The sequence below is a fragment of the Dreissena polymorpha genome, chromosome 9 (assembly GCF_020536995.1).
Source record: "Dreissena polymorpha isolate Duluth1 chromosome 9, UMN_Dpol_1.0, whole genome shotgun sequence".
NCBI lineage: Eukaryota > Metazoa > Mollusca > Bivalvia > Myida > Dreissenidae > Dreissena > Dreissena polymorpha.
The window spans coordinates 97,648,702-97,672,483 of NC_068363.1; the positions used below are offsets into that span (position 1 = coordinate 97,648,702).

The 23,782-nt window shown below is 34.0% G+C and overlaps 1 protein-coding gene across 1 annotated transcript in view; it reads right to left on the minus strand.

Moving 5' to 3' along the window:
- Positions 1-23,782, minus strand: part of LOC127846299 (cartilage acidic protein 1-like) — a 31,062-nt gene that overhangs the window by 3,023 nt on the left and 4,257 nt on the right. The window contains exon 6 of the mRNA XM_052377467.1: positions 23,565-23,781. Coding sequence (XP_052233427.1) covers positions 23,565-23,781 — 217 coding nt within the window. The remainder of the gene's footprint in view (positions 1-23,564; position 23,782) is intronic.

Below are 23,782 nucleotides of genomic sequence, written 5' to 3' on the forward strand. Positions count from 1 at the left end.
ATTGAAACGCTCTCGAGTCCGTTTCCTGGGCCTAGAACCAGTACTTTGTGTATCTGGGAGAAAATCTAAAGAACGCTCCCAAAGTGGGGATCGAACCCGTGACCTCCTGGTATTTTGTGTGTATATACATGTTTTATGAAATGAAAAATAATGTCAACCAAAACAAAATGTGTATCTATGTCTGACATTATTTTTTGAACAAATATGTACCACAGAAAACAAAAATTTGGATAATTTCGAGTCCGCGGTCATTGTTGAATCGAAAATATCCGAATTAAACTCTTGTCACGTTATAAACCAACAATGGCATGCAGATAAGAAACATATTCTGTTATAATTTGGTGGATTTTACATTTCAATTTGCAAAACACGTCACATGCCAAGTATTAATTCGTAAGTAACTGTAAATTATTTGATTGTATTCACAAATTTCAACGGTATTGAATTATAGCATGGGAGTAATAAGTCACGTCTGTGCCAGACTTTCTATGCGGGGTCAGCATCATCGACAGGTCCAGTCGGTACTATGAAACTGCTGAAGTTGGTTTCGAGAATTTTGCGTTTGTACATTAATAAATAATAATGAGAGAATTTCAAGCTATTCGTTCCAAAAGTAAGTGCAGCATAGTTGGACTCATGTTACCTAGCAGATATTCGTTCCTCTATTGTACACGATGTATGTAAGGTTTAAAATAGTTTAACGTTGCAATGTTACAATATAGATAATAATAGGTTAGTGTTGAATATAGATTAGGTTTATCATGCGATGCTTAGAAAACAAATAGCACGAGCCTTGGCGAGTGTTTTTTCGTTTTCGTGCCGAGCATGATAAACCTGATCTATAATCAACACTAACCTATTATTATATTTATCCCACTTTTTATTCAGTAAACCATTTAATTTAAACAAAATTAGTTTAACTGGATAATTTTGCGTTTTCATAATTGTTTGCCGTACTTTGATAATGACTGTAGTGTAACCAAGGTCAGTGTATTACTCCGCGTTCCAAAAATAAACGCTGATCAAATAATATTTTTTTTATTCACAATATCGTTCTGTGACAAAGAGTCGTGCGTTATTAATTACAATTTTATTCATATTGAATTGCAAATCTATAATAATTTAACATTAATATAACATTTGGTTGTTATATACAAGGAACTACATTTGTTTACAACTTAGCCTAACAACGTAGCACATGCCGTTGATTATACCACACATTTAATAAACAGGGCTTTAATCAAACGAATTCGCTTTAAAAGGGGATAAAATAATATATTGATATCGTGATTCACTTAGTTAAAATAGTAAAATGATATGATTATATGTCTGTATAGAAATAGCGAAAGATGTATTTCAATGTGATATCAATATTTTGGCGATATACTTAATAAATTTGTGTTTAATATTTTCCCAACGCAGATATTGAAACCGTCCAAAGTTGCAAAGACGACTTCGATATTTGAATGTTTTTATTTAAAAAATAATGCATAATAATGACAGTGGTTTAATTTTCTAGTAACGCGCACAGTGAATTATTGGCGCCTGCGAGTACACGGACATATCCAAACACAACATTGTACATGTTTTAAGACTATGGCGTTTTATCTCTCTACATCAAAACTAAGTATCATGGTCGTGTTTGCTCTTATTTTATAATCGCTTTTGGTGCAGTGCCTAAATTCCCCTTTATGACGAAAGGATTCGTGGTCGAAATAGATGCTTTGCGTTTCTTCACTGCTACAGTATAATTACATCCCTTAGTTTTAAATTTGCCAGGTGAATAATATGAAATTATAACTTGTTCTTCATAAAGTAAGTTAGGGACGATTGAGCTTTACCGGTACGCAACACGTAACATTAAACAGCGTACCCTAACCCTAATCATAAACCTTAACACCTTAACGCAACACCTTACAATCCTTTTATCCTATATATTTTCTTATTATCGGGGGCTACCGCCCCCAAATCCCCGCTTTGTCGATAGTGGTAAACAACTGCAAACCGGTAAAGTTCAATCTAGCCGTAAGTTAATTGTTTGGCTAAAAATAATGTATTTAGCATTTAAAGACTATTTAATATTTAAGGAATGTGTCTAGTAAAATCCTGCGTATATATTATGCTAGTTTCTGTGTTAGTGAAGGAGAAATGCTGATCGGTAATCTCCGTAGAGTGCGGAGGGAATTCGGAAACGTCGGTAGTTTCCGGATCGTGTCTTTCCGTTGGCTAGGTGGCGCTTTGTTCGCCAGTATATAAAGACGCGCAAATCGGCAAAGTTAGGGAGTTCTCTTGCGGATGCTAACGGAATTGCTTTTAAAGAGAAAGGTATAGTACTCGCATGAACAGTATTCTGGAGCAGTTGAGTATTTACGTTGACTGCAAGCTTTAAACGGTGCTGCCCGGGCTGCAGAGTTCCGGTTTCTTGGAGAGGGTTTTCAGAGTGTTGGAGACTACGGACGTCGTACAAGGCAGTGACGGAAGCTTCACCTAAGGCCTTGGGGTGACGCGAGCCAGTGTCTTCGCGGAAGCCAGTAGCCTCACGAAGCCGGAGGGTTCGTTGAAGGCATCGATCCCCTCTGTGGTCGCATTGTAAATATTCGTAGCAACTCGATTATATTAAGTTCCTAATCAAAAGGCAGGCAGCCTGAGGAAAATTATAATTTGTATAGTGCTCAAGGAAATAGTTAAGTGTGTTTAAGGTCGTGCACACAGCTCTGGGTGGCGGCCTTAGGAAGTCGGCGGCTCGCGCTACACCTTCTTTGGGATGCAAGTGCGATATTTAAAAAATTAAACCAATCGACTAAATCATCGTATAAAGCAAGTAAAATTGAATGTACGGAATTATCCGACATTTAATAATTAGATTTTGACTTTTCTTTGTTTTTAAAGGAAACATAAAGTGAGATATGAAATCCCATAAATAGTGTAAGAATGAAAGCGAGATCTGAAAAAGTTCAAACAGTTGGAAATAATATGTTTCATGTTTTCTTTTCCTAAGTATATTCTGTGATTAAATGTTAAAAAATGACACAATTGTTTATTTGGAGTCCTTATTCCCTTGTATATCTGCACAATCTTTTATTTACTACAGCGTTTAAAGAACACAATTTAAAGAGGTAAACCAGTATCCACCTCTTTACCTTATTTAAGGTATACGTTCTTTAAACAGGGAAAAGGAAAAAAAGTCCCTTACTAATGATACAGTGAACAATTATAACTATTTTGTACTTATATTGCGTCACCTTTTTGTTGTTCAAATGGTCCCAATTATCAATAGTATTATTTAAATAACTCAGACCATTCCCAGGTATATATTAATATATGCGAATCTTCAAGTATAATGATGTAATTTGCATCCACTTAAAGTAGATGTGTTAAAACCCAGTCCACACGTGTTCATTAAAACCAAACCTATTAACTTTTTACCGTATTGCTTATTCTCCAGCAAGAAATGCAACTAAATGCACTATAAATATCTAAATATAAATGTGTATACGTGTTTTCGCTATTTTTAATTATATTTTTCAAGTGTTGTATTAATAAAGTGTGTTTATTATTTTACTTACTTATATATCTTAATAAAAGTTGTGTGGAAGATGTTACTCAAAGGTTGGTGTTGTTTTTAGGGTAGATTAACTAATACAGTGCAATAATAACTTACAATAATAACATTAGAAAATAGTAACACCTCAAAAGAGCGTTTTCTTCTATTTCCAGTTAAATACATTTCTTAGGGAATACTTAACAAGAAATATCTTTAAAAAAGATATACGGCGTAAATAGTTTAATGAATGAGATCAAGGATAGCGAATGTCTTTTTCTGTGCAGTTCTTAGCTGTATCACACGCAGTACGGGATGTTACGGGGAGTTTTCGCGGCTTATTTTACATTATAACATATTGCTGGTCATAAACCTATAAATACAAAACAGAAAACCAAAAGAAGAATGAAAGTGAAATTTAAACATATGAGTCAACCGGCCACACGAGAACAAACCTGTTTTAGTGGTCTGTCGGGCATTGCTATTTGATTCGATTATTCACAGTATCGAGAATCATCGTGCTCATGCTTAAAGTAGTATTATGGGCATTTTGCACTGTTGAATTGAACTGAAAAGAATTAACAGGTCAAAATAGTTAGTTAAAATGTGGTTACTGATCAATTATCTGCAACTCACCTTGCTACCAGTTGTTTATAAAAATATATTTTATATTCGATATTCTTACGTGACCCACCCAGTCCTGTAAGCCGAAATGATCCGTAAAACAATATTGTGTTTTTGTGTCGTATGAACAAATCTGCACTAAAACTAAATTTAGGTTCAACTCGTAAACGCATGATCAGTTGTCAAACGAAAGTACGGTTGATATTCAAATGCATTATTTTTCTCTTTCTGGTATATTGATTTAGTATGTTGATGCTGCATTAATTACTATAAGTGTATATGAAGTAGAAACATCAAAAATAATCAACGGTTGCGATAGACTTTAGTACATTAGGCAATATGGTGGAATAATTATTGTTAAATTTATTAAAAATAATATTTATCATTGTATTGTTGAAAACACATTAAGAATCTATTATTGACATACCATAATTATATTGCTGAATATCTTCTTTTAACATATTTCTGGTCTAAAGAAAATTCCAGGTCACCTAGTTCACGGATAGCGTCTTTATTATATAACGATTATTTTACTGACCGCGAGCTCCGGTGATGACCTGTATATAAACTCTGAATGTCCGCGAATTGACCCGAAACCTCGCGGGTTGAAATGCAATTCTTTAAAGTGAGGCCTCGCTTCCACTGCTCTTTATACTTTTACATGTTAACATGTTGACAGGAATATGGAAGTAAGTACTAAATATGAGAACATAGCCTTTTAAGTATAAACGCTTTTGCGCTGGTAATACTCTGAAAATAAAAGGTGTACGCACAAACTGTATTGATGTCGAGAATTGAGTGTAAAACTGTTCTATCTATTAAGCCTTTTCATTAGAGATAAAATTGTTTCATACAGTAAAACAGTGTTACAAAGACGCGGATATGTTTCCAATGTTCTGGTGGTATACTCAAATCAGCCAATGGAATAAATGAAGTGTATTCATTCGTACCTAGCCGCGGGAAATTTTATTTGAATTTTATTGGACACTTACAAAGGTCAAGTCAGGGTGAAAAGCTGGCTTAATACAGCTTACGCCGAAAAATCAATGATGAACGCTATGTAGCTTGTAGACTTAGCTAACATTAACCAGGCAACGAGAATCGGGTACAGTAAAAAATCAAGATGGCTGCATCTTTGGATTACGCCAGTTTAATGTGGTACACTTTTAAGTGATATTATCGCAACCGTATTTTTGTTGTTTTTTTCACTTCATATACACTTATATGTGTTAATGCAGCATCAACATACTAAAACAATATCCCGGAAAGGGAAAAATAATGCAATTGAATATCAACCGTACTTTCGTTTAAAAACTGATCATGCATGTACGATTTGAACCTAAATTTAGTTTAAGTGCAGACTCGTTCATTCGACACAATTTTGTTTTACGGATCATTTCGGCTTACAGGACTGGGTGGGTCACGTTAGAATATCGAATATAAAAATATATTTATATAAACAACTGGTAGCAAGATGAGTTGCAGATAATTGGTAAGAAAGCACATTTTAACTAACTCTTTTGACCTGTTAATTCTTTTCAGCTCAATTCAACAGTGAAAATGCCCATAATATCACTTTAAAAAACAATATGAACAGTAGATTTTTAATTGATAGACATCGTTACTATTTTAATTGACTGACGAAGAAAGTTATGCTCTAAGAAACAAATGACTGCCTTACCAACAGGAAGTAAATACAAGCAATTTCAAACAATGGAATAAACTCACCAAAATGATTCTAGCCTGTATATATTATTCTATTGACTGGCCATTTAGTATGTAATTGGTCAGTTATAATTATTATGTGACCAGGCTAGACTGGACAACAATTTAGAAGGAAAAAACAGTGAATAATGCAGCTAGAAATTAAGGTAAGACACTAAAGAATTCAATAAATAGCTTACATCAATAAAGTAGACTAATTGACACTGGGGACCAACGTTGTTCATGTAATTGATAATATCTCTTAAGTCATATGAAGAGTATAATATCGGTTTAAAAAGTAAACAGTGCATGATAAGGTACTTTTTAAGCACAACTTAATCCTTGTTAAACCAGGGTCTTACCTTTATGTAACCGCTTGCAATTTGCAAATTCTTCAAACGGCCATACATAGCATCCTTCAAATAATACAAGTCACAGACACCAGCGTCGGGTCCACTGTTAGAATACACAACAAACCGGCACCCCTCATTGCATAACGACAAACACGCGAAACGATTCACCGCAGATTTGGTTATTGTGTCCTCGTATGTCACTGAAAGAGGTGCAGACATCTTGAACTTGGCTGTCTTGGTTGAAAACGCACATCTGGTCAGAAGAATAGCAAAAACGACTTTAACAAGTTTTCCGTCCATCTTGTCTGATTTCGACGCCATCACGAGATCGCACAAACCGACGCGCAACAATGAATGGTTAGTTTCCATCCATGGTATAAATAGTTCTCAATAATTATTGATTGAAGTTATTTCTTGACACCGCTTCCGGAAAACTAAGTGCAATATTGTTTATCAAATAGCTATGTAGTTGATGTAAACAAACGCCATGTATGATTCTACTGTACAAATAACCATGCTTTAGGTTGTATTTGCAGTAAAATTCCGTTGAAAAGTTTAATCAATATCTGTTCTATTTTTGCGCGAAAGTTTGCGGATGTATCAACAAAGTTTTTCAAGTAATTCCGTTTTAAAAACAATACCGGTAGTGCCGGCGGATTTATTTTTACAGATGTTTGCACTACTTTTACGTATGTTGTACGCATTAAACAGAACACTGAAACTGCTAAATTCGGATAATAAAAATGTAACACAATGTGGCATTCTGTCTGGAAACTCAAATTCAATGCAAATGTTTCAAATATTGACAACGAAAGGGTCCTACTTACTGTCAATAAAAAAAATATTATGTAAACACAGGAAAATTAAATATATATTGAGATCGGGGCTATATTTACAATCGGTTTAACATCATTAGAGAAATCAGAAATCGCCGATATGTCAATAATATGGTAAAGTGGCCTTACGTGGCAATAAAATGGTGCAACACGTTTTTTGGGGAACTAAAAAGACTTAGGTATACAATTAGTTATATGCATAAAAGAAAATTTCACGGATATATACAGATTTGGTAATAACGTGATTATCAAAAGAAAGTCAAGATGGCGACATCCGTGCAGAAAAAAGGTCGTTTTTATATTCACTTTATAACTCGACTGAACTAGCGGAACATTTTTTGCATGAGCTTTTCGCCAATAAGCGTGTGATCGTCGCTTTGTTCCCCTTATTTTATTACTCTCATGCATACAAATAAAGACATGTTAATATTTCAAATCCGTATACACGTAATTTTTGGTTGCTTGTATAGTGGTCTGGTATGCCGTTAAAATTTAAAACTTGTTAAATAAAGTTTTATGAAGCAACATGGTTTATGATCTTCATTGCTGTCACATTTAATGTTATCATAAAAGATCCAGTCAAATTTCGGAAAATAGAAATCTTAATTTGAGGCTGTTCTTTGCCGAGTACATTTACGTCGACGTTATCACAGAGGTACAACGAGATACATACCTCGACTAAATATTCAAACCTATTATCATATTATAATACAGAAAAAGCAATATAAGATTTAGAAAATCTCATACTGTCACACAAGTGTCCGTTTCTGCATAATCAGGCATTACGAGGAATATTATAATACTTTTTACAGATTCAAAAAGGATAGGCGCATATCATTCGAATTAACACAACATTAATATTAGCTATAAAAAAAGATAATCATCCTTCGAAATCAGTAGATAATAAAGCGTTTCTAACGCTATTCATCGATAATTTAATGTGTGTTACCGACATAGTTTTTAAGGTAATAATTCAAAATTTGCGTGGTGAAGTGGTAGCCTGTCAAGGCAAGGCAGATTTCTTTTATTTTTTTCATGCTATGACAATTATAAAAAAAACTATTACAAATATATTTGTTTTGCTTTAAAATTTATATACAAATGTGATATTTTCTCATAAAGGGCATTATAATAGATTTCGCTAAATGTAAACTTTCCTTGTGCACCTTTGCATACATTGCCATAAATTAACATAGATATTACATTAATAAAATGGTTTGCATTTTTGGTACATGATGCGATGAATATTAAAAGTGGTTAAACTGTCGTGCATACATGTGTTTGTGACCTGTAATTGACGGTTCATATTATAAACTTACTTCGCTTTAATCCGATCCATGTTTTTGATAAACAATATAAATAATATAGTTTACACTGATGAATTGATGGGGACACATTGTTCATAATATATTTGTTTACATAAATTTAAAGAATCTGAAACGATGAATCACTTCTTATCATATGCCTTAAACGGGTTCAGGCATTCGACAAATGAACAAGTCATGTGGAAGTAAAGAAATTCCTGAACAAGTGTAAAGATTATTGTATGTTTTGTATATTGCATGAGTGTATGATCTGGCTCTTGCTTTTTAACAACAAAAATCTAGTCTGACCACAAAATGTTAATAAAACCTTTATTTTATGTTCCGTGATGTTATTGCATTTAAGCGACAAAACAGCGTCATGCGATGTGTCGATAACATAATTAGAAGCAAGGGTAAATGCTGAAAATGGTATATTTCACATGATAAAATAAAGCATTCCAAAGCGCATGTATTCACAGAAAACAAGGTAAAGCGATAAAGCGATTGAAATGTATTATTTGCCTGTGTCCTGTTGTTAAGCTGATGTGACTGGGTTCTTATATATTTCCTTTTACCCATATTAGATAGATTGAAACTTCATTAAATGACAAGTTTGGTCGCGATAACTGAAGTGAAAAATTAAAACAATTAATATTTAAGAGCGGTTTCTTAGCTTAAACCTTATTAAATGCTCAGTTGATTGCACTGAAGCACGGGTCACTCAATATAGTTCGTCATGTGTTTCAAAGAAGTATGTTCATGGACATATGACTCTTGTGAACATTCATACATCTGCTTCATGATATAATTTGGGAAACTACGAGGATTGCTTATATAGGTAAAAAATACATCCGCTTATAGCATTAGCATGGATGGTCGAGTGGCCTAAGCGGAAGACGTTTTACTCCAGGACTCCAGAGGTCAGTGGTTCGAGCCCTGTTGAGGGTTACTTGTTTTTCCTTTTTTTAAATTGTATTATTGTTGATTTTACTGGAATTTTAGGTCCAATGTTTAAATTTATCAATACAAAGCATTTAATGACAATCTTCAATACATGCCAAAACCGTTGAAAAGGCCCCTTTAAATTCTCAAAGAAAATTATTGAGACCGAGTGTACTTCTAGAGAAAATTTGACTCCCTTGGTCTATATCACAGAAATATGTTGTCGCTGGTTATATGCATGCCTGCTTTCTAATTAAAAAGGTAATACTGTGTCTCAGATTGCATATGGGTGTTGTTGTTGTTTTTTCATATGTTCGTACTTAAATAATATTAAGCAAGCTCAAAAGCATCGATAGCAAACAGAGCTATGTTTGATCGATATGCTCATTTTGCATTTAAGAAATAATTCGTGTACGTTATAGTGTGTTGTCGAATAACCCACGGCCGGATGTTTAGATGCGTAGGGATTAAATCACGAGTGCGAAGCACGAGTGATTTAAAACCACGCATCTAAACGTCCGGCCGTGGGTTATTCGACAACAAACTATAACGTACACGAATTATTTCGATTCGAACACGGTTTTTGCTAAAGATTTATACAATGCATCTTATTTTTCTTGTGTACTATTTTATGTGAAGTTCAGACCATAAAAATAACTTTCGGCTGTTCTGTCTATCAGATCCGTTTTCATTCATAAAATACCGGATAATTACGCTGGTGGAAAATGTATCGGCATGTTTTGTTTAGCTACAGCGCGTGCTTTCAGTGTATAAGCTCCGCCCAATAACTTGATGCAGAATAACCCATGGACGATTTTCTTCTTTGTTTATATGAAATTTGGCACGTGCCGTGTTAGAATCCTTATTAAGTAATCGAAAATTGAAATTATTTACTTTAAAACAATTGGTCTTCCGTTTCCGGTGTACTTCCGTTTCCGGTGTAAACAGTAAAGAAATAAAATGTAGACTTTATTTTTTAACGTGTGCAATCAGTGTAGTTTGAAGAATTAAAACTGTTATTATGTAAATAAAGACAGACCTTAAAAAAAATGTATGTATAAAAACGTGTGAAAATATATGAAAGCAAATTAGTACTTTGATAAACTGTAATCTGTCTATGTGAAATACAATACATAGTAGTACACGTGACCAAAACAAAATAGTATGGAATGTACTTCATGAAAAGGAATCATAGTAATTGTAGAGGCAGTAGTGGAAGTGAATCTGATTTGAATTTGAACCCTAAAAAGCAGACAAAGACAAGAGGCCCGTCAGGGGCGAAAACCTCGGATTTACATGATTTAAGTGACCTTGTTGGGAACTCTTTTGCAGTATTATATGAGAGTGACTCGGGTGAAAACTCTATAGAAACTTTTATTGACACGTGCAATGTACAGACTTGTATAAATGTAGAAAATATCGCATTTTCTGATATGAAAGGAAATAAGAAGTCACCTAAAACTGGTCAAGCTATGGCGTCACATGAACCATCGCCCACCACTCGTGTATCGGGCACTGAGAGTAATAGCCATATGTGGAACGGTTCTGATAGTGATAAACTTAAAATTATTATGGACACTGTCGTTGACATAAAAAAGAACTAAGATTCCATGAGGAGATCGATTGACTCAAAGTTCGATAAACTACGCTCAGAAATGAAAGAGACAATTGATACACGAATACGGGCCTTACGGGACGAATTATCGGTGGAAATGGCGCGGGATAGTTCCCGCTGTGATCAGGTCGTTACTACTATTCAGTCTTTACAATTACGCATGGATATACTTGAGAACACGACGGATCAACGTAACGGTACATCCACGTCACATGATACCGAATTCGGTCAACGAAAAAATATCAATACATTGAATGACCCGAATCTAACGATTACAGCCAGTGGGATACTGTACAATGAAGGTGAAAATCTGTTAACAATAGCACCAGATCTTATTGAGGCAATGGGCGCTGATGTCTCCAATAATGTATTGGTCACAGGAGCTATAAGACTGCCAACTAGATTCACGAATCGTCCCGCTTTAGTAAAGATCACCTTCCAGAACTTAGATGAAAAAATCTTAGTCTTAAGAAACAAAATGGTACTGAAAGACCTCGAGTCGTATAAAAACATTTACTTGAAAAGCTGCAAGTCTCACATTGAAAGACTCGTAGAAATTAACGCAAAAGCAGTGCTTCGCCAGCTTCCGCAAGGAAAAGAGTTCCGAGTTAATGCGAGCGACCGTATCATTCAGCGTGCACGACACCAGGATAACATGGAATGGAAACAGCACATAGTTCAGATTAGGAAGCGTCCCGGTCTTACAGGTGAATTAAAGTGTCTCACTTAAATATTTGTGGCTGGACACGTGAAAACTGTAAACTCAGAGAACAAATTATTATCGCACTTGATTCGGATATTATTTCGCTGTCAGAAACTCATTTAGGCGAACAAAATGTGATAGATATAAACGGATATACTTGGTTTGGTTTCAACAGAGTTAACATTCATAGAAACGCACCGAAACCGTCAGGGGGCGTTGGCCTTTTGGTTAAAAACTGGATTATAACGGAATACGATATAAACGTTGTGGATAAATCTAACGATGGAATATTAGTCGTGCAATTTACACATACAGTAAACAAAATAACTATGATTTCACAGTGTTTTCATGTTACCTACCTCCAAAAAACTCGACTTGTGGTCGCGACGCCCAAGGCTTCTTTTCCCATTTGCTGGCCCAAATCTATATTAACAGTGAAAGTGACACAATTATCATTGCGGCCGATTTTAATTCGAGAATTTGGTATTTATCGGATATATTAAGTGAAACCGATTGTATCCCTCAAAGAAATGTGCTTGACAAACTATAAATCAACATGGACATGCATTTATTGAATTTTTAAATGATACACGGTTGTGTGTCCTCAATGGAAGATTTGATACAAGCAAGGGCAATTACATCAGTTTCTCGCAAGGGACGAGCTACAGTGGATTATTTGTGCATTCCGCAAGACAATTTTCACCTATTTAAGACCTTTGAAGTAGTCACGGTACAGTCTATTGTTGACGCGCACGGACTTCACGGATTACTGGGCGAAAGATCAAGGTTGCCAGACCATAACATACTTATCACGGAATTTAACAAACTGAGTGGTGAATATGAAGGCCAAACTAACGACAAACATGAACGGATTAACGGTCTCCGCTATAATCTGCAACGGATTCCCGTGGACTTCATGACAAGTGAGTTATCACGTCTGGCGTTGCTAGATATCATCTCAAGTATTGAAAGGTGCAGATAAACGCAAGATCAGGTGGATTTTATTTACGAGAAGCTATGCTCATGTATCAGTACTGAAATGAACAGCTCTGTCCCGAAATTCTGTGATTCAAAACACGTCAGGAAAAGATATAAACACAAAAAGCCTTTTTGGAATGAACGCTTGTCAGAACTATGGAGTGACTTATGCGTCAAAGAAAAACTTTATACCAAGTGCAATGGGGCTCGTTCGATTAAAATTGAGAAGAGAAGGGAGTATATAACCGCGAGAAATCTGTTTAACAAGGAACTGAGAACAGCGGAACGGCAGTACCGCGAAGCAATTGCCCTCGACGTTGAAGACATGTCCACAAACAATCCAAGAGACTTTTGGAATAAAATAAATAAACTTGGGCCAATGAAAAATAAAGATATTCCCATTGAAATAATAGACAGTAACGGGCGTGTATGTCGGGATGAAGGTTCGGTGTTCGAGCGCTGGAGGTCGGATTTTGCGAACTTATACCAAACCACCGATAATAGTGAATTCGACGAAGAATTTTTCGATCGTAACAAAGTGCATTAACAGTTACTGGAACTAAATCTGTTAGATCCGTTATATACACAAAATGAACAGTTAAACTGTAACATAACAATAGATGAAATTACAAACATCGTTATGGCGGCAAAGTCAAGGTCAGCTTGTGGAGTGGATCAGATACCCTACGATGTTCTGAAATTCCCTGAAATTATTGTTGTGCTACAGCAACTCTTCCAATTGATCATGGATACCAGCATTATACCTACTGTGTGGCGGAAATCTATTAAATGTCCAATCTTAAAAGACTCGACCACTGATGCTCGTCTACCAATGAACTATAGAGGTGTAAGCTTATTGTCCTGTGTCAGTAAACTATACAGTTCACTTATTAATAAGAGGCTCACACATTATCTAGACGATAACAATATTCTTTCCGAAGAGCAAAACGGATTCAGAAGCGGCCGCTCATGCGAGGATCACGTGTTCACATTAGACAGTATTATAAGGGACAATAACTCTGTATTCGCTGCATTTATAGACCTGCGCAAATGTTTTGATTTTATCGACCGAGAAATGCTTATGTATCAACTTTTGCTAAACGGATTTGACGGAAAACTTTATAACTCTATAAAAAGTATATATATAGCCAAACAGTATCGTGCGTGCGGGTTAATGGTCGTTTAACAGAGTGGTTCCAGTGTGACAAGGGCGTGAAACAGGGAGACAACTTATCGCCGACGCTATTCTCTGTCTTCGTCAATGACCTAGTAGCGGTAATCAACAACCTTGACCTCGGGGTCATGATCAATGAAACTTCAGTATCCATGTTACTATACGCCGATGATATAGTCCTTATCACCAACTCGGAGGCCGATCTTTAGATTATGCTTATCAAAATGCATGACTGGTGTAAACGATGGAGGGTACTCATCAATACAGACAAATCTAAAGTCGTGCATTTTAGAAAGGGGCGCACACAACGAACAGATACCGAATTTAAAATTGGAATAAATGTGCTTAAAATTGTAGACAAATATAAGTATCTGGGCGTAGTAATGCACGAAAAGCGTGATTATAGTTTTCATTGTGAAATGCTTGCAAAAAGTGCCGGGAGAGCTCTCGGGTCTATTATAAATAAAATTCATAATATGAAGCAAGCTGGACTTAAAACCTATGAAAAGCTATACAATTCTTGTGTGATACCTATATCGGATTACTGTGCATCCATTTGGGGATTTAAACACTTTCAATCAGCAGAAAATGTTCACCACCGGGCAATACGGTACTTTTTAGGTGTACATAGATGTACGCCTATATTAGCGCTACTGGGTGAAACTGGATGGTTACCGAGCACTTACCGTAGATGGCTTGCAATGATCAGGTTTTGGAACAGACTTGTAAAACTTGACGAAAATAGATTAACCAAACGAGCATTTGATAGGAACTACAGTTCATCAAATAACAATAACTGGTGCAGTGATTTCAAAACGGTAGTGGCTAGTCTTAACCCAGGGACCTATACAAACATTGTCAGTATTACTCAATTCTATATTTCTAAAAAAAAAATTACGAATGAAAAAACAATGCAAGTATATACTTTATGCAGTTATATGTGTCCTAATTTTATATTAATGTATGTAATTCTTGTTTAAAAAAAATCATTTAATAATTATATTTTTCACTTATGAACTTTGGTACAGACAGGTCACTATGTATTAACAATATTAACATTCTCACGAAAACATGTTTATTCCTTATATTGTAAAAGGAACTTTTTTCGAAGTGATGCATGATTTGTATTTACTTCAAAAGCATGCTGTTATTGTAAATGTAATGTAAATGACGATTAGCTTAACATGCTTAAGGCAGAATAAACTTTTATGTTCTATTAACTGCATTTAAATCTTTGTCCATAATTTTGTTAAAACCATTCTACAACACGTTTTATATTCATTTCTTTGAAAATAATTAGAGGAATAAAACACTAAACTCCTTTGTACACACTATTTAGTAGTAACTGTAAATGCCTGATTCAACTGTCTCATCATTATTACACCGTATCATGTGTCCACTGTTTTGGATATCTTACTTGCATGTGCGAGGATTTGATTTCAGGGTTTTTTTCCCACTTTTTGGGAAGATAGCCCATGGCTTTGGAATTGGGAATTTTATCGGCATTTTCATGAAATTGGAAAAAATAAATTCATTAACCTTTGTTTCCACACGAAAAGTCCACTGGTTAGGGAAATACAAAATTTAATATAACCCTTTATAATCATTCAAATTAAAAGAACAAAATCATATAATACTTTGTTAGATGTAATTGAATTAAAATTGAGATAAAATACACATTAGAATTCTTTCAAAAAAAAAAAAAAAAAAAAAATTTTTTTTTTTTTGGAAATTGGGAATTTTTTGCCACATTTTGGGAAAAAAGTATACTTTTTGTGATTGGGAACATAGCCGAATTTCGGCTATAAAATCGGGCCAAAAAAAACCCTGGATTTATTAATGTTGCTTTATATATTGATTGTTCGAGATATATATGATAATAAAACGAATAAAACATGAGTATATATATATATATATATAGAACTACTAAAACACGAAAACCTTTCTTGTTTTTTGTTTGGTTTGTACGCAAAATGCAGAACTAAAAAAATGCATCCAATATTTATTACCTCGTAAATTCTGTTGATGTTTTTTTATGACATGACGTCGAAATCCTGATACACTTATACTCCGCACCACAAACAGGACAAATATAGCACAGCTCTTTCGTGCTTGCTTGCGATTTATTGTTTGCCTCATCATCAGTATAATCACCTTATACCAAATCTAAATCTATGTCGTCATCCCATGAAAGGAAATCTTTATGTTTAGAAGACATTTTCAGTAAATTCCATGAATTCCGACGTTCACTGTGACTTAAGGGAGTCCAAATGAATATTAAAATGACATTCGAAAATTTGCTGCGTCGGAGGTTAAAAGAACAATTATACATTTTGAGTTGTTTGCACTTAACATGTCTTGATAATGTTGCTATTTTAAACAAAACACGGTAACATTTTAATTCTATTAAAAGACCGGTCTTTTGTACATGCACATACGTGCGATAAACAACGGCAATTTAACCCTGGCGAAACAACCGGCAATTAATATTCATCAAAGAGTCCGATAATCGGGTGCCCGTTTGACATACTGCGTAATAATAAGACTAATTAATGATTGATTTTGAGATCAACAACGCAACAATTAAACGAATAGGTACTTGTTTATTTAACATAATATAATTTGAATCCGAAAAAACGTAACGCGTTAAATAAGCGAAATCCCTCGCAATCGATATCGTGTAGCCGCATTATCGCTACACAGGGACCAATCGATCGAGATTATCAAATCTCGCGCACCGGTTTATTATCGCTACACCGGGACCAATCGATCGAGATTAAAGTATAGGTCCCTGATCTCGCGCACCGGTTTATTTTGCGTGCTGTAACGGGATATCGCGAGGTTGCTAATCCCTTTGTTTGTATAGGTCCCTGCTTAACCTTACCGATTATTATAACCGTAAACGTCCCATTCCAATGGATTTAGCTAAAGAAAACATGACTCAGTTTTACTCAATAATTTGGTCTAGAGACTATGAACATGTTTCAAAGCTAAGAACATATAGAACCTTCAAAACTGAATTTGTTTGTGAAGAATACCTTACACTGAAAGAAATGAACGCGCTTTATTTGCACAATTCAGAACCGGAATTCTGCCACTTAGGGTCGAGACCGGAAGGTATGTGGGCGAAGCCCCCGAGCAAAGACGGTGTAGGCTGTGTCATAGTGGACTGGTCGAAGATGAAACTCATTTTCTTGTTTAATGTGCTCTTTATGAACACACAAGATCAGTTATATTTGGGAATATTTTGATCTCTGAAAAATATACTACATGTCAATCAAATAAAGATAAATTAATTGTGTTGGTTAAGCGTCATCCTAGAAAGTGTGCGAAATTTGTTGTTAATGCGTTTTATATCAGAAGCAGTATGCTATATTTGTAAAAATATATGTTGTATGCAGTTGTGTCATTTTAAACTTTAAAATAATATAATATTGTAAATGAACTTTTAAGTACCATCTACGTATTACATATTATTCAGAAATATGCTTTCTTAATTGGGTAATTTTAGTACTACTAAAAGTATTCTTATATTAATCTAACTTGGATAAACCTGAATTTATTATTTCTAATTTATTCATTGAACTCAGCATGTTGCTAAAATATTTTATTGCCCATTTGTATAATAATGATCACGTTATATGTTACACTGCCGCTAAGGTGACTTATAGGCCTATTAGGCCGGGTGTTCTTTTATGCATTGTATATATGTCTGTCAACACCTTGTACGTAAACACATGTCACTATAATACAAGATTATCTTATCTTATCTTACATTGGTTGGGGTATTTTTTCCTAAATGGCGCTATTGTGAGCGGTTTTTAGCGGGTTGGAGCGGCTTGCGAGTACCGTTCATCCGCCAAGCTCTACATGACAGATCGATCGTCACGCTTGAAGAAGCATAATTGAATAATTTAATAGTGCAAGCAGCTCGATATAGGCTGCAATCTTTACCGTTAATTGTAAACCCCAATTTTTAACGCCTAAAAAGACGCTCAATTCAGTGCAAATGAATAAAGGCAAGCGGTCATTATCGTCTACAGCAAGTGTAGCATCTACGAATACAAGCTTGCAGGAGACATAAGTTTTTGAGAAAAGCGAGCTCTCGGCCAAAAGTAGTAGCAAAACCAAAATTGCTAAAGGAAAATCAAAACCGGACCCCCCCCCCCAAAAAAAAAAAACAAACAACAAAACATGTCATCTTTCGTCACCAATACGAAAAATGAAAATCGCGATTCAAGTGAATTAACGATAGAAAAACGTCTTGAAGAAATAAGTAGCAAACTATCAAACGTCCTTACCAAAGATGGCTCAATATTTATAAAAGTCATTATTAAAGAAACCGTGGAGCAACTTAAAGAGAAACTCCTAGGTAACGTCATCCGACGTATAGAAATCCTAGAAAATGACGTTTTCGAGCAGAAACGAGAAAATGAGCAGCTAAAAAAGGAAAGCGAATCAAAAAGCAAACAGTTTGAAGACCTCCAAAAATCGCAAAACGCAGCTTTAGAGAACAAACAGCCCTGTGACACACTTAACCACGAAGAATTCGCAAACAACACTGAACAGTATAGCCGGCGGAATAACATTAGAATTGCCTGTGATCCACAGGACCAGGACCGTCAATCCTCGGTGTCTGTGACACAAAAAATCGTCGAGCTAGTAAATTCGCATTTGAGAATCCCAATTCAGCCTTATGACATAGACATAGCGCACAGGCTCGGAAAATTCAGACCCAACTCAAATCGGCCTGTAATTGTAAGGTTCGTGAGGAGACAGACAAAAATTTCAGAAATTTCAGAAATTAATACTAATTAATTGCGTCTAAATTAACATACATATTTGGCAAATAATATATCATATACAATAATGCATAATAAAATATCATAATATACAATAATATACAATAACGTTAAATATTGTAAATTACAAATTATATAAATGGAGTATGCTCCCACGATGTCTTTCAGAAATTAATACTAATCTATTGGGTAAAACTTAGCATGTAATTTGGCAAAATAATATACAATAATGTTTAATATAATATTATAAAATAAAAATAAAAAGAACGTTCAATCGATACATTACATACTGTGTCTTTCATTTCAAGTATAGCTACATACCATGCTACGCACGTACTTAAGAGCTTTCCTCTGCTTACACAGTTACGTCCCTTTCTTAAAATATGTTTATGCTAATAAAGTTTCACTTAAAGGCCTTAATATTTAACGTTTATGACATCTTTGTTGGCAAAATACTATTCACTTACAGAGGTTTTTTTTTATCTTGATGTTGACTTATGTTTTTATCTTCGTTATGCCGGCTATGAGTTTTTTTTAATTCGGATCATTGGGAATATTGCCTGTCTATTTTACTTTTCTCTTGTAAAAGTAGTCAAAACAAAACTTTACCTCAGTAATTCTAATAATAATTATAGTATAGTTATAATATTGTAGTTAAAGATGCTGAACCAACATGAACTGATTATCCATATTACTTCTGATATTCCTGTTAACTGATTTAAAATAAAAAGTGAGTTTTTATGTTAAGAATGTTCAAATAATTCCCAAAATATGTTCATGGTTGTAGATTATATTGTCACAGAAAATTAACCAAAATAATGTATAAAATAAACGTGTTATGTGTGTTTTATAAATTGCCTGTTTTTTTACATATCATACCGAGTGTTCTTGACAACAATTTGATATCCTAATAATGTCCTTTATGCATATGATGTTTTTTTTTGTGTGCTTACTCTCTGTATGTGTATATGCTTGTGTTCATGTTGTTTGTATATAATAAACCTGATTTGTGTTTTTATAAATTACCTGTTTTGACATATCATGCCGAGTGTTCTTGACAACACTTTGATATCCTAATAATGTCCTGTATGCATGTGTTTGTTGTTTTGTGTGTGCTAACTCTCTTTTGTGTATATGCTTGTGTTCATGTGTTTTTTTTTTCTGAAATTGAATATGCAAACGAATTTGACATTATGATCTTAATTGCTATCCTTACAAAATCCTTTATGCATATGATGTATTTTTTAGTGCAAACTTTATGTTTATTTATATGCATGTGTGTGTGTGTGTGTGTTTGCTGAAACTGAGTATACAAACAAATTTAATGATCTTATTTTCATTGCTTTCCTTACAGAAAACTTTATGCACAATTGTGGGTTTTTTTTATTGCAAACTCTCTGTTTATGTATACACACTTGCTTATGTAATTGTTTGCTCTAAATGAATATGCAAACAAAGTTTCAGATTTTCATCAAAGCAGTTACTGTTTGAAGTCAGGATTATACCTTTTGTTACTCATGTAATAAGACAAGTTTCCCATAATGAAAGTGCTTTTTTAAGGTCTTTATGTGTATGAGTGTGTGTGTGTGTGTGTAAAATAACAATATTTATCAATTTAAAACTGTTTATTGTAAATCCTTTTTTAAATACCAAGTCATTCAGGGTCCCCTTTGATAAATAATGTATGCACTTAGATACCCTCACACAAAAAAAGATTCCATTTAAGGGTTTACTGTGATAAATACGAAAGTTTGAAGGTATTGGAAGTGGTAAAGCTGTTTTATTTTCATTTAACACTATTCAACTAGCAATTCTTTCATCATACTTCTATACAATTGCTTCATTTTCGCTTTCACATTATTATTTTTTTAAGTGTTCTATGAAAGTGAGATGTTAAATTTAATTTCACTGTATGATTTAACATTATTGGCCAGAGTATTCAATCCTTTTTTTCCAAAGTATACTAGCTACACATTTAGTAAAGAAATGTGTTTTCTTGGGAAATTATTGATTTCCCCTGAAAGTTTATCTTATTAAATTTACAATAAACACCAGAAATAATAAATGGCTTATAAAATTCATAAAGGCAACAAAAGTAGCATGGTTGTCACACTGAGGCTTTGTCAGGAGAATGTATATCATTATATTTCTCAGAAAAACTAATTCAGGCATTTATAAAAATAAATCTATGCAAAATAATCAATAGTATCTACATTGTTTATTTGCAATTTAACGCTTTCAGTATAAGACCTTAATCCACATGTCAACAACCATTTCTATAAAAAGCAAAAACCTATTTTATTATATATTTTATGCTTATGATTATGTTTATCCTATGTTTGCCTGATTCTAATTGTTTCTCTAAAAACTATTTACCAGCTTCTTGATAAAACCTGCTGTTGAATATGACTATAATCCTTGATGTCGTATATGTCATTGTCCAATACATATAACCAACTTTTGTTTAACCAGATTCATTTATCATATCATAAAAAATTTAAAAATATATTGTTACAACATGTGAGTATTACTATGTAATTGTTGTGCGCACATGAAATGTAAAACGACTTCGCTTATAAACTCTTAAATATTATTCATGTACCTTTTTAAAAAAATAATAATTCAAATGTTAACTGATTAACTTTTAACATCTACTTCTAAATATTATAAGAAATTATACAATAGCTAAGCAATAAAACATTAATATTCGAATATGAAATTTCCTAAGTTAACTTTACACTGAATTGCATACGTTCTGTTTTATTCTTCATTATTAATTATATCTTTTTTATTTTTTTGTATATTTCCAGTGTACGGAAGTTCGCTTTTTGTGTCTTTATTTGGGACTAGTTGTTCATTGTTTTTTTCTCTCTCACTTTTGTCATTATTTTTTATACTTCTTCATTTCTATGGAACATTCATCTTCATGTTTCCTTATTTTTTGTTTTCTATTTAAGCTTGTATGTATGTACATCTTATGTCTTATAATGGAAAGCAACTGGACATGTTTTAAAATAAAAAATATCTGGACAATCACACACAAACCATCATTTATATCCCCCTCCACATCTTTAAATGATTAAAATATGTACTTTGAATGTAAAAGGGCTTAATAATACAATAAACGAATAAAAATATTCAAATGGTTAGACGAAAAAAAAAAGTTTATGCCTACTACAAGAAAGTCACTTGACAATTACTCTAGCACAAACCTTAAGAGATGAATGGGACGGAGACATCTATCTCAGTGGACAACATACTCATAAACAAGGCATTGCCGTTCTAATTAAAAACAATATAGGGATCACAGTCGATAATTTTAACGAAATAATAATTGGTAGACTAGCAAGTATAGATATCAAAATACATGAAACACAATTAACATTAATCAACGTCTATGGTCCTAACATAGATGATTCCACATTTTACGAAACATTACAATCCTTTATAATTAATAACCAAGATAAAAACATTATAATCGGTGGTGATTTCAATACTGTCCTGAACTCATTATTAGATAATAAGAAAGGAAACCTTTATACCCATCCTAAAAATAGAATCATTTTCAATAACATAATTGAAAACTACAATATTATAGACATCTGGCGTACAGTATATCCAAACGAAAGCAAATTCACCTGGCACTCAAACACAAAACCAACAATATTTTGTAGATTAGACTATTTTTTAAATTCCGAGTCTCTTTGCAACATTATTGACACATGAAACATAAAACCAGGATTTATGACTATTTTTTTAATTTCTGAGTCTCTTTACAACAGTATTGACACATGTAACATAAAACCAGGATTTATGACTGACCACTCTCTATTTGAACTTAAACTACACAATATACAACCTGAAAGAGGCCCAGGATACTTTAAAATTAACGACAGCATCTTATTAGATACACAATATCAAACACAAATAAAACAGGATATATTAAATACAGTTCACAATAATAAAGATGCAAACCCAAACACCTTATGGGAAGTAATTAAAGGAAATATACGTAACACAACAACTAGATACACATCATTTAAACAAAACGAAACACACAAACTTGAAACTGAAACCATCAAAACCATTGAAACCCTTGAAAAACAATTGCATCAAACAAACACAAATGATACCACCGACATTAAAAATGAAATAACATTTAAAAAAAACAAATATTAGATGGAATCTATCATACATATCTCAATGGAATAATACTAAGAGCGCTTATTTTTAAGAATTTTAAAAACTGCTTAAAATCATGGCATCACCGTAAACTTACACTTATCGGAAAAAACACAGTATTGAAAACGTTTGCACTTCCTAAATTAATTTATGTATTAACATTTCTCCCAAATCCACCAAATGATGTTATTAACGATATAAAATCAGCAATATTTAATTTCAAGGTCACCAAAGCTCCCCGAGCAGCTGCGCCATACTTGGTTAGCGGTACAATCGTTAACCAGTTTAACTTACTAGTATGTTCACTGCATCGGAAAACAGAAAGGGATCTTTGTTGATACAGACTGTGAGATACAATCAACGCCCGTCCGCCTTTACCTTCCATGTCGAAACTTGCATTACCTATATTTGTTAAATATGATTTAGTATATGGTTAGTTCGTGCATTGGTTTCGATCAAGACCGTGAAACTACTTTGTTTAAAAAGTACAATAAACAACGAAATATGGAATTCTATATTCATTTTTATTTCAAGCAATGTCATTAAGGCACCCATAAAGCCTGCCATTGTGGACACGTTATGGATTTCAGCTTAGCTAATATACCTCATCGACATTGTGTGAGAACCATATGCACGATAGTTTCCGTGGATGTATAAAACCAAGGTTGGCCCAAGATAGATAAATTCGAACGAGTCTTAACATAAAACTAATATGAGTTCTGAGGCGCAGGCCAAGTATAGATGAGGAATCGGCCAGAAGTTTGGAACACACAAATAATAAGTTAATGAAAGAGATTATAGTATACCTGAAATTCGAACATCGCGCAATTTGCTTGGAATATCCATCAGACCAAAGTTTGTTGAATTATCGGTCTCCAGTAACGTATACACGTTGTTGTCATTGGCAGTGTCCGCCCAATCGTCTGCGTCACTCGTCATTACGTCAGTGCGACCATCACAGTTGACGTCACTCATTAACACTGACTTAGAGGCTGTCGCTTTGCTAAGGTTATTACCTCGTATC